This window comes from Branchiostoma lanceolatum, chromosome 10 (genome assembly GCF_035083965.1).
Source record: "Branchiostoma lanceolatum isolate klBraLanc5 chromosome 10, klBraLanc5.hap2, whole genome shotgun sequence".
Classification (NCBI taxonomy): Eukaryota; Metazoa; Chordata; class Leptocardii; order Amphioxiformes; family Branchiostomatidae; genus Branchiostoma; species Branchiostoma lanceolatum.
Genome location: NC_089731.1, coordinates 12167097 through 12184294, shown reverse-complemented (window position 1 = coordinate 12184294; position 17198 = coordinate 12167097). Strand labels below are relative to the sequence as shown.

At 41.1% G+C, this 17198-nt stretch overlaps 1 protein-coding gene across 1 annotated transcript; it reads right to left on the bottom strand.

Annotated features, from left to right (window-relative positions):
* Positions 1–5320: 5320 nt before the first annotated feature.
* LOC136443453 (uncharacterized protein KIAA1958-like) lies at positions 5321–13209 on the bottom strand. The gene is made up of 6 exons (XM_066440697.1): positions 13067–13209; positions 11344–12019; positions 7353–8404; positions 6477–6753; positions 5969–6053; positions 5321–5434 (listed from the first exon to the last, which is right to left on the bottom strand). The coding sequence occupies exons 2-5, from the start codon at positions 11978–11980 to the stop codon at positions 6004–6006; spliced, it is 2016 nt and encodes a 671-aa protein (XP_066296794.1). The 5' UTR covers positions 11981–12019; positions 13067–13209; the 3' UTR covers positions 5321–5434; positions 5969–6003.
* Positions 13210–17198: the final 3989 nt, after the last annotated feature.

Genomic DNA, 17198 nt, shown 5'->3' with positions numbered 1-17198 from the left:
GGTTCCCTTAAAGGCTTCAAAAAGCTTGCATTTCAAAACTAGAAAGAAAAAAAAAAACGCGTATAGTTCGTGTAGCATGAGGTTCATATTCTGTTTTGAAATGTGCCACACTCTACAAATTGGCATGACATCTTTCTACCGTTGAAAAGACCATAACATGTCTGCGATACAGTATGTTTGAATGAGCCGCACACAAAACAAAAACCTGTTTATTTACCCTATACTCTATTCTAAATGAACGATTTATAACACTTTCCCACAAAAGCAACAAATATTCAGTTACAAACAACATTTTACAATAGTTGATAGCCTGACTGAAGCTGAGAGAAGTGAACAAAAAGGACAAAGGATAATACGATCTTTTATTGCATTTACACATACATACATGAACTATATAAATGCCAAACGGTTTCCAAGCAGAATTGAATTGCACGAGAGGCACCAAAAAACACCACAAAAAAACTGTGACATTTATAGGTTTGTAAATTGTACACAACTTTCGTAACATTTCATATCGGAACTCTCAAGTGAGAATGCTCAAAGATAGCATGATGTGATATTGTTCGTTTGAATTGTTCCACTAGAGGTACATGGAGGAAACAGAAAGAAGAACCCACAGGCAAACCGAGAAACCCGAGTCTGAAGTGGCAGTACATTCTGGCCATCTCGCTGAGCGTTATGTTCGTAGTTGTCTCCATCCTTGCTGTGATGTACTGTAAATGGAGACCCTGCAGGTAAGTGTACATTCTACACTTGTTGTGCAGCTCCCCGTGGCACAAAGGGTAACGCAACCCCGCTGCTTCGCCATCGGGATCAAATTCCGTGGATCCCTGGGGCCCGAGTTCGATCCTAGGGTCGACTCCAGCTCGGACATGTTGTAAGGGATTGTATTCGCCATTTCGGATGGTGACGTAAAGCCGGTGGCCCCGTGTATGAGGGAGCTTCAGGCATACATAAGCTAAGCCTCAAACATCTGCACGTAAAAGAACCCAACACACTTATTGAGAAGAGTAGGAGTGACCCGGTGTGCTTGGCCAAAAATGCGAGCCATAGCCAAGCCGCATTGCACTACTACTAGCTACTTGAAAAATCAGCATGTTTAAACTCAATTAATTATAAGGATACCGGTCTGCTTTACCTTACCTACAATTCTTCCAACAGCATCGGAACATATAACATTATGTACCGACTGTTGGTGCGTTCAACACACAGGCAATAGAAAACCTCTAAATTTGTCCAGTACAAGAAAGTATGCACTGCTCACAGTTTCAGTGCTTCCTAGGGGATCCAAAGTCTTGTAGGATTTATCAATGACAACAGAAGCAAGTACGTATGTTTTTACGGTCCAGTGCATTGCAAACCTGGGCAACTGAATCCACTATTGTATATTCCTTCCTTCTTATACGTCAAACGGCGAAGCTCTAGGTTCAGACTCCTATGATTGTTGTTGCAAAGAAGCAACAAGGGTGAACAAAGGCAGGTACTGTTTTTGATGTAGAATCCAATGCAATGGCCTATCATAGCATTGGTCAAGGATAATCCCAGCTCAGTGGCATCGTCATTGGTACTTGGCTGAGTCCTTCTCCTCGTCGCTTTAAGCCTTTTCTTCTCTGCATTTCCTTGGCGTTATTGACAACCTTACGGATGTGCATATACACAGTATTACTGTTCAACTGTACGAAGGCGTTCGCCTCGGGAATGAAGAACAAACCACACATGTCCTTCCAGCAGTCGTCGTCTGCGATCAGACGTCTTTTCCTTTCGTTGTTGCTAGCCTCGTAGTCATTGGTCCCTGGTGAGGGCTTAAAGCTGCCGTTCCCCTCCCACTAGAGACAATAAAACAGAACTCAGATGAACTGTTACAGATGTACTATGGTAGATAATAGGATTTATTCAGTAGCCAATCAAACAGCTTATCTCATGATCAGGGGTACAGTGTAAAAAAACAAATTGCCATAACATTTGGTTTGGTGGCAAAAATACGAATGGTGAGGCAACGGTATAACTGACAGCCTTGCTACCATGACTTCAAATGACAAAAGTAATACTGAACATGCGGAAATGTTTGCGGGGATTTAATTTTGCGGTAGGGAGAAAATAGAGTGTTCGCAGCGGTGGTTTTGCGTTTGCGTTTGAAACAATTGTAGTCACACAATTGAACGGCTTTTCGCGGTGGTTTTAAGTTCGCGGTAAAGAGCTCACCGCGAAACCCGTGAACATAAAACCACCGCGAATGTTTCTGCATCTACAGTACTAGTTCCAAGAACTTAAGAATTGTGCGTAATGTCATGATATAACATACCTCTTCTTGCTCTACTCGCTGCCGTACTTTCCTGTGTAGTCGGTTCCAAACCTCCACGATACTCTTCGCTGTGGGACTAGATGGGGCATATTTCAGCAACTCCTGTTTACTCAACAGTCGTCTTCCAGCTATGTCCACTCTCGGTACTTTTTTCAGCCTGGACTCTGTAGAAACATGAACATGGTCGCACCAGACATGAGTACAATCCTAGAACTTTGAAGAGATATCCATGTTTATGCTAGTCAACAGCTATTTGCTGTCAATGGCAATTTGTTCCAGCGTACCACCAGGTTCTCCTCTGACTCCCACCACTATACTGTACAACAACCAGCCTCAGAGTCATTCTACAGTAACAGCTTTTTTCCACGAACAGCAAAATTATGGAACTTCTTTCCAGCCCACTGCTTTCCCCCCGATTATAACCTATAGACCTTCATAACAAACATACACCGCTATCTCTCACCTTAGCCACATTCAGTTTAAACCAATCATGTAAATTAGTCCAATGCTTAAAGAAGTGGCCCCCTACGGCCTTGCATTGAGCGAGATCTTTTAAAAAAAGAAGTCATCTCTAGAAAGTCATGAAATCTTGTCCAAAGTTTCCCATGTTCAGTTTTTGAAGAAATTTCCAAGCTGTAATAGCATGCTACAATATAATGGTTATCAGATTTGATGGAAGAGGTGGAAAACTACTTTTTTATGTAACATTTTTTCTGTAAGCATGTCTTCTTTACTCACACATGTTATAATATTACTCAAACAGAGCTTGTTTCACTTTCAGTAACCCTGTTGTCGATTCTCGATGGGCATACAATAAGGAGTCCATAGCATCAGATGAGGAGAATGCATTGGATCCAGTGTAACTCCACTCCTCAGCACTTGATACACAAGACGGTGTACTTTATGGACACATCAACAACAGACCCCACACGAGATTTTACATTGATAACTGGTGGGCAGTTCATTCCTTTTGACACATAAGAAGTTTGTTCAGATATAGATCATATAGAAGGGCTTAAAACAATAGGCTCTGCCTTGAGGTGTCGCCCAAAGTAAGGTCCCATGAATGCATATTCAAGAGATGAAAGAATTCATGCAGCAGCAGCGCAGAATAACAGATTGATTATTAATTACAATGAGCAACATATTTTGTAGCTCTTCTTAATAAGGTCTCAATACTTTTTGTAAATAGAATAATTGTCTGACCTTACATATATGAAAGCTTCTGGTTTTATATTGTTTATAAAGCTATACTACATTTGTATCTGTCATAAAGATTAAGAGTTGAGAAATATGAGCTTAAGAAGCAATGCATCATGAAGTAAACTTTGGTAATTTATTGAGGAATGAGGGCAACAAAGTATGGAACAAATAATCACAAGATAAACTTACGTCTAATAACTAATAAGATTGGTCCATAGGAAAATTTACACTTGTTAAAAATTCACAAGACAACAAAGCTATTATATTGTATATATATATAGCCCTACTGCCAGATATTTTTCATTGGTTGCAGCCATTCGGAGGATATTGCATCACATTGTTTTATAGATTGTCATTCAAATTTTGTCTGCTGTTATCTACAAAGTTCATGACATGTATGAAGCAACAGTCAGTAGGAAAGTGGACAATTTGTTTTCTTTCTTGGGCACAATTATCTTACACACGTGTAATTAAATATACCGGTATGGTGAGCATGTCATATTTTCCTGTCATTGTTGTCTTCCTTATCTACCACTATCTGCTTGCACATTTTGTACTTTGTAGCCAGTGACCCAAATATTCCTTTAACTGTAAACCTAAGTGTGAAGACAAAATAATAATAATACATGATTGTATAAAGCTTAACATAGAGTATTGCAACAACCAGATTCGATACAATGTATATAAAAAAAAGTGGCAAATTAAAATCAGAGGGAATAAAGGATCATAGGTTGGCAGCTAAAAAAATGTTTTCACTTGTTTGTTTTGGTCAACAGTTCATGAATGAATTTACAGTATGGTAAAATATTGTCAGTCATAAAAGAGATGATGTTTTTGTTGAAAGGTAACAAAGGAATGCCAACTTATTGATGACCTAAAGATTACAGAAAGTATGAGCCATTCTATGCCTCTGGACACACATATAAATTACCATCCAATTGAAACAAGTTGATATAAATCCAAAGGCTAAATATTGTGTTTTTCTTTGTGTTATTAGCATAGGATTGTCTTAAACGGCAGTTAATATTCATGAAGCTCAGTTCATTATAATTGATCATTACCATACGACAACTATATGAACAACATGTCAGTGTGGGCTCGAATAAAGTTCTAAACGGGAACTATACGCGGCTAGCAGTGTCTTTTCTGAAGATGTGGCGTGAGTGTGTACGTCTGGTTTTAGGTTGTCCTTACTATTTACCTCCCACACACAAACTATATGAAGGTTATGTAATACATTACATTACACATCATCATGAAATTCATCTATCTATAAGCTGACATACATGTATGCCATCAAGTTTCACAATACAATAAATAAAGAAATAAAAACCAAGAAAACAAAATACAATTTGCTTCAACCCTGTATATGTCCACTGGCTTGAGGCTATGTTTGGGTATGCTGGTGACCTACAAGGAGCAAACACATGAATAATAATTCATAGATAAACAACATTCAAGTCCCTTTCAACCCACACATGACCCTCTGTAAATGTGAACCACAATCAGCTTATTTTTCTCAGTCCTTCTCGAAATGTCTCCTTCTATCATTCCACATTTCTGGTTGGTATACCTTCAAACTACACTTTTCCTCGTGCCTCTTCATCTGTGACGGCTTTGTGAACCCCTTTCCACATTTGGAGCACTTGTGTGGTACATACTTAATGTGAACCGACTTATAATGCTGAGTCTTGGAGCTAATATGGGTGAAGTACTTGTCACATCCGGGCCAATCGCATTTGAACGGTTTCTCCCCGGTGTGAGTTCGTAAGTGGTTGGTCATCTCGTATTTGTCGCGGAACGTCCGGTCGCATCCGTCCTCGGGGCACGAGTAACGGTCCCTCTTGCGGTTTCGTTTCTTCCGAGGGGTACCGGATGATGACTCCTCTACGTTACTGAGGTAGTTCCACATGTTGGTGGGTAAAGAATCTGAAACAAAACAAGTCATAAATCAACACAGATGTCACCCACCGTTTTTAGCCTTTTTCCTTACTTTTAAACAGCTAACAGAGTACATTTATAGGGATGGAATTGAGTACTAGTGAGCGTAGGACTTCAAATTATCGTCTACAATGTAGACACTGAAAATAATGTGGAGAATTGAATATATATAGATGTTTCAATTCAAGTATCATATACACGACTTGTCCTCAACTACTCAACCTCACTATTGACTAACCCCATGTTAAGATTACATTTATGAGTTCACATTTAAACATCAACATATGCATCTCACACATACAAAGAAAACGTATGGATTTGTATTTACCAATTTAAACCTACATGTCTGTGGCAGCAGGAAAACTTAAGATATTATCAACTGAGCAAAATAAAATGTAACAACACACTTGTACTCAAAACATTTGGGTAAAGAATTGTTTATTAATCAGTTCGTCAATGACATTAACAGAAAGAATCTGTCACTGTGGCTGTGCTCACAATTTCAAAAGTAAGGCTTCATACCTTAACTACAAGATATCCCATTGCGATAGACACCCTCAGGGCTGGTAAGGTTCTCTATCATTGCCCCTGGCTGCCCGGCCTGGAGCTAGAACACAAGGTTACATATAGCTTCAGTATGCGGAACAGTAGGGCATGGGCTTTGTACTACACAAAAATCCTTTCACTACTCTGAGTACTATGGGTAGCATTTAGAAGGGGGGTCTTAAACATCATGAGAAGCATAACCACTTCTATATACAATAGAGAATCTTTGGTATCACTGGAAACTCTACAGTAGATACTCAGGTAAATGTACTTTGATATTTCCAGTTTTCAGTAGTATTATACATGATGATTATAATTCATAAAAGCAATTTTTGCACAGTTAAAAGTATTCCCATCATTGAATCAGAAGATAACATACATTACTTGGTGGCTATTGTAGGTATACAAGTAGTACACTCAAACTTCAGTGAAATATAAGTCAAGTCCCTAGGTGATTAGTCTAATTTTGCATTTCGCTCATTACCTATGTCCCCTGTGCCTGCCATAGAGCTGGCCACAGGCACTAACATGAACATCTGCTGCGCAGTTCGGTTCCCTTCTGACAAGGTCAGGTTTGGGGCTCCTTCAGTAAAGCTGGCAGAACATGAGCTGTGGGATGCTGCTGCTGCTGAATGGACTGATGACGACTTGGCTGCTATGTTTACTGGAGCCAGTGTGGTGCCATGTACAGTTGGAATTGTTATGTGTTCATGGGAACACTGTCTCTTACAGCTGGGCAAGTCTCCACGTAAAGGCCTTTTCTGTAAAAATAAGAGAAATACAGAAATAAGAATCCTTTCCATTTCGCTACTAGTACTACAACAACTGTTAATAAAAAAAAATATTTTGACTTGCTACTCCCTGTGATAGGGAGGCCTTAGGAGCAGTGGATTGTTATCCACTGGCCCACTGTGTCTAGGGCACAGTATTGGAAGACGGAGCCCAACCCTCTCCTTCCACCGCCTTTTACCTCCCCTAGCAAAGTCAGGTACTCATTTTTACACCAGGGTAGAGTGAGGAAAGTCGTTTAAAATGCCTTTTCAATGACACAACATCTAGCCAGGGGTGCCAGGAATTGAACCCGTGACCTCTTAATATTTTGCCTGATAGCCAAGCCACTTTTAAACAGCTTTGTAATTTTGTATAACAGTTGCAAATTGCTTTTACTCAAAACGTTTCACGACATAATAATATGAAATATTAGTTCTTAGCATACAAAGTATGGTTACATATTTTTTCCATTTGCAACAACTGCAGTGACCATGACAATAACTCAATTAATCAAAATTCTCATCACTATACATGGTATTTGACCTACATGTACATGCATTTCAAGGTTACTAAATCACCCTCCACTCACCTTGCAGGCAGAAGCGGGGGTGTAGCGCCCCTCCAGCCCGATCATCTCCGCTAACTTTGCCATGATGGTGGCAAAATGGTTGTGTCCGATGGGCTGCGTACTGTACCAATGGCAGCCATAACTTACAGGGTTCTGGTTTGCTGCAGGTCTGAAGTAGAAATGTCCCCCTGGCGGAATCTTACTGAGGTACAGCCGGTACAGGCCAACCACACACCACGGGTTTCCTGGAACTGCATGGTAAGTATACGCTTTCCCTTGGTCTTTTTTCCTCCTTCCTTGTCGAATGAACTTGACAAACTGGCCTTTGTTGTCTTGGCCGAAGGTGAACTGCGACACGGTCAAGCTGTGGTGCTCCTCGCCTGTCCAGACACCAAACAACTTGCAGTTATGGTAGTAAACAGCGTAAAGAAGTCCCTGTGGAGTGTTTAAGTCAAAAACCGTTCTCCACATCTTTACCTCATCTTGCTGGGTGAACTCCTTCACTCCGTACTTCGATATCCCCTCCAAGTGGCCCAAGAGTTGTTTCTGGTTGACAAGAGCATTGCGCACATCTGCAAACTGGAGATTGTTTGACATCAGGTCTAGATAATTGATTCCTAGGTCTTCCTTGATGTGATGGTCAAGCCCATGGGCGAGGGTTTGCAACGTACTAGGAGTGTAAAGCGTCCCATCTTGCTTCCTCACTTCAGTGAGATACTTGCTGACCCAGAAGTTTGCCTCTTCTGGGGTAGCTTTTGACCAATCCGTGGGAGCGAGGAACTTTTCCGGCGGTTGTTTTGCTGACAGTTTTCTGTTTTCCTGCTCTGCCCAGGCCTGGTAGGCGTTAGCTGCCCACTTGACAGGGTAATTGTGGGCACACAACTGCTTCCTACGTCTGTTGGACCACAGCTGCTGGGCTTTCACATCTTTTCCACTTGATGTCATCGAGAACTCCTCATCAGAGCATTCCTCACCAAGTTCTTCTTGGGTCTCGCTTTTCTCACCAAACTCCTCTTGACTAGTCGTAGCCGTGGGATGGGAGGACTGTGTACAGGTGAGCTGAAGAGACAGGTCTGTAGGAAACAGACGTGCAGGACTTATTAAGCCTAAAAGTGTTGCGTAAAGGATATTGTGTTGATGATGAGGCTTATGTATTAATCATGTTTGATTCTATACAATAACAAGTGAAAATTTATGGCTGTCTAGTAGCAATACGAGTATGTTGAAGGCATGTTTATGTTTGGTTAAAGGGCTTTTTATCTCCTTATTATGGCAACTAGTGGTTTTCTTGATTGCTGAAAATAGAGACCCAACAGTACAGCTTGTGTCATAGTAACTAACATTGCCCAATTCTGTGGTCTGGTGTTTTGTGCTCCATTATGCATCATAAAAGCTGTGGCCTGTGACAGTTGGATGTAATTCTTACTATATATGGCAACATTGGAAAGTAAGTAAAACTTGGACGCACAGAATAGTTCTTGCAATTTCTTTCAAAATAATTTATTGGTTCAAAAACAAATTGGGTTTACAACAAACAACAGAAGACTAGGTACAAAGCCTACTTAGGTTACTTTAATTTCAGACTTTATACACATTTGCTACAGCCTTCATTGGTCAAACTAGTTTTTGTACTTTATGGAAACTAATATTAGACTAGCAAAAACGAGCAACGTTAACATTTCTTCTGCCGATGTAACACAAACTTGTTACTATAAAGATATAGGGAAGGGCAAACTACCCCTATTTCTTTTTACATATATATAACAACAGCAAAAATAACTATAAGTATAAAATATGATTATCTACTACTAGTATTGGTTTCATGCCAGATTTACAATCCTTCAGTACTTGTCCTTAGCAATCACTTCCAATGCAAACTCAATATGTCTTCATTACAAGTATTTCTGCCATCATCATTCATTGACAAATAAAGTATCCAACTTAAGTTTTGCATTTTGCTTATTTGTGACTGAATGTCGTTCATAGACTTGTAACATTGTTAAGAGTCCCCAAAATTAAAGTAAAGTTTTTCATCACTGACTAAAATGTTCAAATCACCCTCAAATGTCTCAAACAAGAGGTTCCTGACTGCACAATAATTGGGAAATCTACAGATAAAATCCTGTCCAGACTGGGCAGATGCAGTTCCTATGGGGTGTTCTCTTCCTCTCTGGGTACACCCACGGCTTTCAGATGCCGGCCCCAGGCATCGATCCGTCTTCTACAGTTCGCCCACATCGTCTCTTTGTCTTCTTCTTCGCTGTACATTTTCTCCACATACTCTCTTATCCTCTCGATTTTGACGGGATCCAGCGCTGTTTTCCCCCTTCCCTGCACGTTGCGGGAAACGAGCTCCGGTCCGCTGAACATGATCTTAGCACATCGCGTGGCAAAGTGTGCGGGACAGTTACTGTGCAGGTAGATCTGTTGTAACTTATCCTCAGGGATCTCGTCACAAAGCTTTGGCGAATTCGGCTTCAACCAATCGAAAGACTGGCGTGCCTTTTTGGCAGGAGGCGGGTTGGGGATTGCCCTGACACTAGTACTGCTGCTGGCTGTAGTCTTGCCGGAACTGGCATTGGTACTGCTCGCGGCTGTCGTCTCCAGCATACGAGTCACGGTCGCGATGAACTCAGTCTGCTGTGCCTCGAGTTCCCGTTGCCTCTTTGCCATCAGTTGAACAGCTTTGAACGTTTGTTGCAGCATGTCTTGAGGTGGTCGTTCTGAGTCAAGCAGTCTATCAAGTTCTGAAAAAGGAGAGGATTTTCTGTTGGATTCTCCTCTTTCATGCCTTGTCCTTGCTATTGTGGCATTTATGGTGACACTAAGCAAAAATGAAACATGGTCCATCCTATTTTATTTTCGCGATGTGTTGTTATGTCTCTCGGCCTCACAGTAATGTTCCCAAACACACTGAAGAAGGATTTGGAGTTGGATGCATTAAATTGTACAGTATTACCACCTTGCAGGTTTCCATGAGTTATCAGTGTTAGTGAGATGACAAACGGTTTACTGTGACTCAAGCTGTACTGTACATGTCTCCTTTAGAAGCATTTGTCCAACTTCATAAGAGTCACTCACTCACTCTCTCCCAAAACAGTACATGAGGACAAAATACACACCACGTGCACATCAATTCTCTGGAGAAAAATCGAGAGCAAGTTTCTAGGGTGCCTAAGAAATCAGTGAGAATACTTAACTTAGCAATCTTATCAAATACAGTACAATTCTAATCCTACGCGTAGCAATTTCATGTAATTCAGTGCAATCAGAATTGCTTTACTATACCTACATGTAGGTGCCCCTACATATCAATATATAACTCACCTTGGATCTTCCCCATCTGCATCAGAAAAACACATACCGGTAACCCGAAAAATTATTTTGCAAAGTCACTGACAGACAAGTTGCACAAAATGGGGTGTACATGTATGTTAGGAAACAGTGAACCAGTTGAGGTAAATAACTGCTCTTTGGTATATAACACCAGCTAATTAATTATACCCTTCAAGTGGTACATTTTCATGTTTCAACCTTGAATACATTGCTACATTATGAAATGATGCTCAAGAGAGACTTTAAAGCCTGTGTATGAGTAACTGTAAGGTGTGCTGTGCAGCAGTACCAGTAGATTGGGTCAATGTTAACGTTGTTTGCTGGCCCGAGTAATAATTATAATAATAGCTTTGCACACAAATCAACCTTATAAAAATCATAGCTGTCTTAATTAAAGAGAACGGTTGCATAATGATGTATGAGAAAACAATTAACACTTACACTTACAGGACTGTATGTGATATATTGATTAGAACGTAGTGGTACTGTGAAACATCAATCATAATATGTTGCTTTATCTCAAACTCTTGTAATCTATATGCATGTTAGCCCCATTCGCTTTAATTTGGTCTAAGTTAAACCATGACACAGTTGAAGTTTTTAGATACATGTCTAATAGTGAGTGATACAATAACATTAGTAAATACAACAACATTAGAATTATCTGAACCCTTACCTAACGTCCCTCCGTCGTTGTTGCCATGGGAACCTGCAGGCTGGGTTCTCGTGGCCGCCATGGAGGGGGGTCGAGTCACGACCATGGACGGGGCTCCTACTGGCTCTGTGGTGATGGTATGTGTCTCTGTCTCGTCAGTATCATTGCTGCTGCCAGCTACAGCACTAGCACCCTGTATCCCTCCCATCGCACACACCACACTCACAGGGTGGCAATCCTCCCTGAAACCTGCAGTATCCATCATCTGGGTAGGGGGCGCAGCTGGCTCAACTACAGTACAATCAGGGCTCTCCATGGTGTCGTCATCGGGTTCAGTCTTGATTTCTGTGTGCGGTATCATTGTCGTGGAGTCATCCAACTCGTTTTCCGCCATGTTTTCATCCATGGTGGGCTCTCTTTGGATTGGACAAGTCTGCGGAGTCGCGTTCTTGTTGGCGGCGGACGCGGGACAATCCGAGACGTGTTTGTATTTCAGAGTTCCCGGGAAGTGTGTGTGGCCGAGGCCGGGGTGGTGGCCACAGCTGAGGTCCATGATGTACTGGAAGGACGTACAGTTGAAGAAATGTTTCAGGACTCGGAGCATGACGTCATGGTCCACACAGAAGGAACACTGGGGACAGCTGAAGGTGGCCTCCATCTTGGTTTGTGTTTTTGAATACTGTGCAGTTGTCAGCTCCTGTGAAAGGGAAATACTGTACATGTTTACATACTTTCACGTTAAAGGAAACCCAAGCAATATTAGGCCCGAAAATCGGATTTTGACATTCAATCTATTTAGTAATTTCTATAAATCATTAAATGATCAGTTCAAACAACACTATCACAATGTATAGCGACGTCCATCATGCAGAAATACACCTTGTGATGTGAGGACTCACTGAAAATCGTCAGCAGGGTTTTTGTAGGCTCGCAAAAATATGGGGATTGATCATATGGCACGTTTTTTGCGAGGTTTTAAAATGCTCAAAATATGAAGTTATTACGAAAATGTGCAAAACAATATTAGTAAATCATCAAGATTTCAGCATTTTTTAAATTTCCATTTTTTGGGCCCTAATATTGCTTTGGTTGCCTTTAAAGGCTGTTCTGTCCCTTAAGTGACTTGTTTTATATCTGGAAGTTACGCGGGTATTGCATTTGTATCTACAGGTACCAATAACGAAACTGCTTAACATTGTATTGTCTTCATTTCATTGAATTAACTTGCACTTTTTCATTGGTTTGACAAAGGAGGTTATTGATTGATATTAAATGCACTAAATTTCTGTTTTAACTAGATGCATAACGGTACCGGAGAGAAGGTTCAAGACCAGAAAGCACAGTGTTCCTCATGATAATATATATTTTTTTACGTTTCGTACAGCGGTGAACTGAAATAATCACACTATCATAATAACGTTATATGATTAATATTCACTAACAACAGAATCCAAATACGTTTACTCAATAGTTTACAGGCATGTGAAATAAGAACCACCACTCTTCTTTCTAGCCCAACAAATTATACAAAATCCAAATCATGCAATTTTCCTGAGCGAAGCATGATTTTCGCATACATTTTACGGCCAAATAATCACATCTGATGACAAATTATACGCCCCCCTCCCACTGTTCTAGACAAAGGCAACTTTACCTACGGATTTTGCTGAATGTCGACCTCTGTTGGTGCTTACTAACAATTATCCTGGCCCTAAAAGCCTTATGGACTGTACACATAGCTCACCTAGTGATAAAGACCTCTACAACAGCTTGGACGTAGAAAAAAACAAACCACACAACAGCAATTCTGTCAGAACGATACCTCCTTTGGGATAGACGACACCAGGACGAAAACGAGGCTATAATTTGCCCTGGTTATATCATTTTGTAGCGAACAGTCCGCCTGTCGAGTAAGGTCACGCCGAGTTCCCGCCAAACTCCTTTGATGGCTGAAAATGGTCCCCGGGTTAGAATTCATACCAAAATGACTTGACATGTTTGCTTTTTCTTATACTTTTGGACTTGTCCTTGTTTTGTGAAGTGTAAAACGTTAGATGTCAAACCGATAACGACTCTGCTATTAAACAAAACAGTAGTGGGAGAAATCTTGGGAGTCTGTCTCGACAACTTTCCGTCAAATTGTCTGCTACAAATCTCACAATTCTGTGATTAGTAAAAACAAAAATTCCTTAACTTTTTATGTATAAACTTCAGACGCTTTCGAACTTTGAGGTTTCAGCAAGTCTAATCACAATGAGTAATAAAATCTTAATTCAAATAATTTTTCTAGGTATGATTAACTACAATCTACAAATATCAGACGTTTCAGATGTCATTCCAAAACCTTTTTCAGTGATTCAAAAGAAGTGAACCATTTTTGAAGCACTTAAGGGTCTGTACTTTCCTGTACAGATGAAAAATAAAGGAATGTTTTTACTAATCACAGTACTGTGACATTTGAAGCAGGCACTTCGATTCAAAAGAAGTGAATCATATTCTTTAATCACTGAAGACAGATTTATAAGGACATCTTAAACGTCTATTTTCATATTGCAATCAAGTGGTAACGTCATAGTTTGAATTAATATTCTATTCTTCAATTTCCTGGATGATTATACATGTATTAATATTTACAAACAAATCACATTGAGTAGTTTCCGACAGCACCTGAACAGGTACGGCAAAATTGAGCCGGATCTTGCATATAATTGTTTGATATACCGTTACCATGGCAACGACCGTCTTATGAGGTTCACCTTGGAGATCCGTATGATCAACAAAACATCGGCCTTTTTAGTGAAAAGGATTATCTCACCCCCAGCTTAGCATAAGTGGTTATTTTAACGGGTGCCATTTTGTAGATTATCTCAATGTTCCTAGGCAACACCGTAACATGAATCAACGTACACGACAAGGAAAGGGTACTTAACATCTGTTTGAAATATAGGCGTGGCGTAAACTGTCAGTGCTTACTAAAAACAATAGTACCGCGTGTTGTCAATGTTTACATCTTTATAGCTTGACGTGTTCTTTTACTGAAGTGTTTATGTGAGGGTTGTTCTAGTTCTTGCCTCAGTCGACAAGAAGCCGAGTTGTCGTGAGGATTGCACGGACAGAACGAACACCAACGGCACAGCCAGGGCAGATTATCTAGAGTTTTTGTCACACTCGTCAATTTGAGGTTTCAAAGATTATCGACTTAAAAAGGAGGCAATCTGCTTTAGACCGGATTTCTGCACGTAAAACCTGACTCAGAGGTTTCAAACTCCGACCTGCGACACGGTTTGGCGGAGAGAGTGCACTCAAAGATGGGAGCGGCACGAGCAAGCCTGTATGGACGTGACCTGAAAGTATAAATCGAACTTCTGTTGCTATAACAGGAACACTACAGAACGGTGTACACTTTCAGACGACGCCGTCCGCCAGGTGTAGCCCCAAACTGGAGATACCTGTCTGATGAAAGGAAGGCGGTGTCGGTGCGACTACTACTGAAGTAAGACGTCGGAGAATAAGGAGACGAACGGCAATACAGACGGAAAGACATTTTACCCAACTACAGTTGCAATGGGTCAGTTATGATCAACAGCAGTGTTGGAACTACGCCATTGTGGAGAAGTGAGAGTTTATTGTGAAGGTATTGTGAAAGTTCCTTGCTCCAAAGTAAGAGAGGAGAAAAAAAAACGCATATTTTGTTTCATTGTTGGATGCTGTTGATTTCTCGTTGAGACGATTAATATGAAAAGAAGCCACAGTTTTCACTTCGGGTTTTTCTCCGCCCTGGAACTCGAGAGACGGTCGGCGCCAGCTCGGCATCAGAACAAAGTGGAAGAAGTACTGCTTAAAAGGAAAGTAGAGCAGCTGAACAGAGAAAGAAGACTGACTCTTAACGACATCAGAAGAGAGACGGACAAACTCAAGAGTAAGCAAAGGGAGCTACCCCCGCCTTTGAGTTTGTACGAAATATATGACGACAAAGACGACGACGTTTTTTCCGAGGATTCCGGATACAACTCTCAAGTAGCAACGGCTGCAGCCAGATCGACGGCCGACGTAAAGGTTCTTTTTGACGAAAGTGGAGAGAATATTCCCATTATTTCTAGCAGCGATCGTGGGCGTAGCAGTGGTAACATTACTGATATTTCACGTCCGGGTAGCGGCCTTCCGCCGATAGCCAGTCCAGATCCACTCGCCCGGCGTTCTCCAGAGTCGAGCAGGCGTGAAGAGAGGCCCGATGACAACCAACAGGGCGGACTGAAAGAGGAGAGGTCCTTAACAACAGGTGAAGAGGCGGCGAAGAGGGCAGAGACTGGGAATACAGGAACAAACGTTGCCAACATACATGCCAAACAAATTGTGGACGTAAAAAGCGATCAGCTGACAGTCGACTATGCGCAGAAAACCCCACAGGGTACGACAAGAAAAGTCCACCGAACTAAGGTAGCGGATGCCGACTTAAAAAGCAACCCACCCGACCCAAATGAGAATCATGAAGAAGCATCGAAAGCAGACACGAAAACACCGCCATATTCCTTTTCCCCCATCGAACGCCTGCGTCTCTCGCGACACACGCCGTGGAGAAAACCTCGCCAGTCGACTTCGCAGATATCCGGTTATTTGAAGAACTCTGACAAGCCCGGGATCTACTCGAGCGCTTACGTCACCCAACCACCCATCTGGAAAGTCTCACTCCAAGAACTCTCTCCGGAGTTCCGGAAAATTGCGTTTGGTAGAAGAACCAAACGGAAAGATGCTTTCGCAAAGAACTTTACCCGCTCTGGCACAACTCAAGCTGAGAAACAGTTTCAAACAAGGAAGCGGCAAGGTTTCATGTACGCAAGTGCGCAGGCGCGGCCTCAGAACGTTCAACCGTCCTCATACAGAGTTTTAGCAAATATACAAGTCTTGAAGACCTCGGCTTTAGACAGGAAATGGCCTGAAGAAAAAGTCTTCGTGAAAGAAGTCTTGAAGGAAAGAAAGTCGTGGAACTTGGAGAAACAGTTACGATCCAGGGTGGAGGACTTCTTGAAAAAAGATCACTATGTTTCTACAGACAGTCTTAAGAAGGACGAGGTAGAAGAAAACTTGGAGAAGTTGCAAAAGATCTTGTCGACAAAGTGATGTGTACTTTTATTTCTTACCTCGTATTAAACCAAGGGTACTATCATATCCTGGTACGAACATATACAAGCTTCTTTCACTGATTTCTACATGACAGAAAATATCGCTTGTCACAGTAAAAAGGGGTTATCTGAAGTTACATTTGGTTACTTTACTTGTATAAGAGAGTTATAAAACGATTACATAGCAATAATCACAGAGAACAATGTAAATCTCCACCTTAACAGATCTTTGAAAACAAAGTGCTATTTATAGTAGGCTCTGAGAGCTGATAAGACAACAATGAGTACGTCAATCGTGTGCTATAAAGTATGTTGTGGCACTTGAGGACGACAATATCTGTAGGTATCAGTGTTCACAAGACGCTGAGTGATTTCTCAAGCTTTGTATTATCTGGGCCAACATTTTTCCTGGTAGTAAATCGGACAAGTGATGTATTACCGACTAAGTGGTCGTTATGTTGTGTTGGCTACTTAAACATGTGCATAGAATTCGAAGCTTAAGGTAAATCATGGAAACTGTGTGTCAAACACAACTGTTACAGCTTACCATTTTAACTTTGAACTAAAGCGCATTGAGCATGATTGTCATCAAGGCCAAAATAAAGTTAAATGAAATTGAACTCTTACACGGCCATGTTCTTTATGTTGACTGTTGATTACTTTTATATTTCAAATGTTTGAATGGTTTCCCGACGAAATCAGACGTACTACCCCCAACTGTAGCTTAAATTGAGGGGCTTACATATGATGATAAAT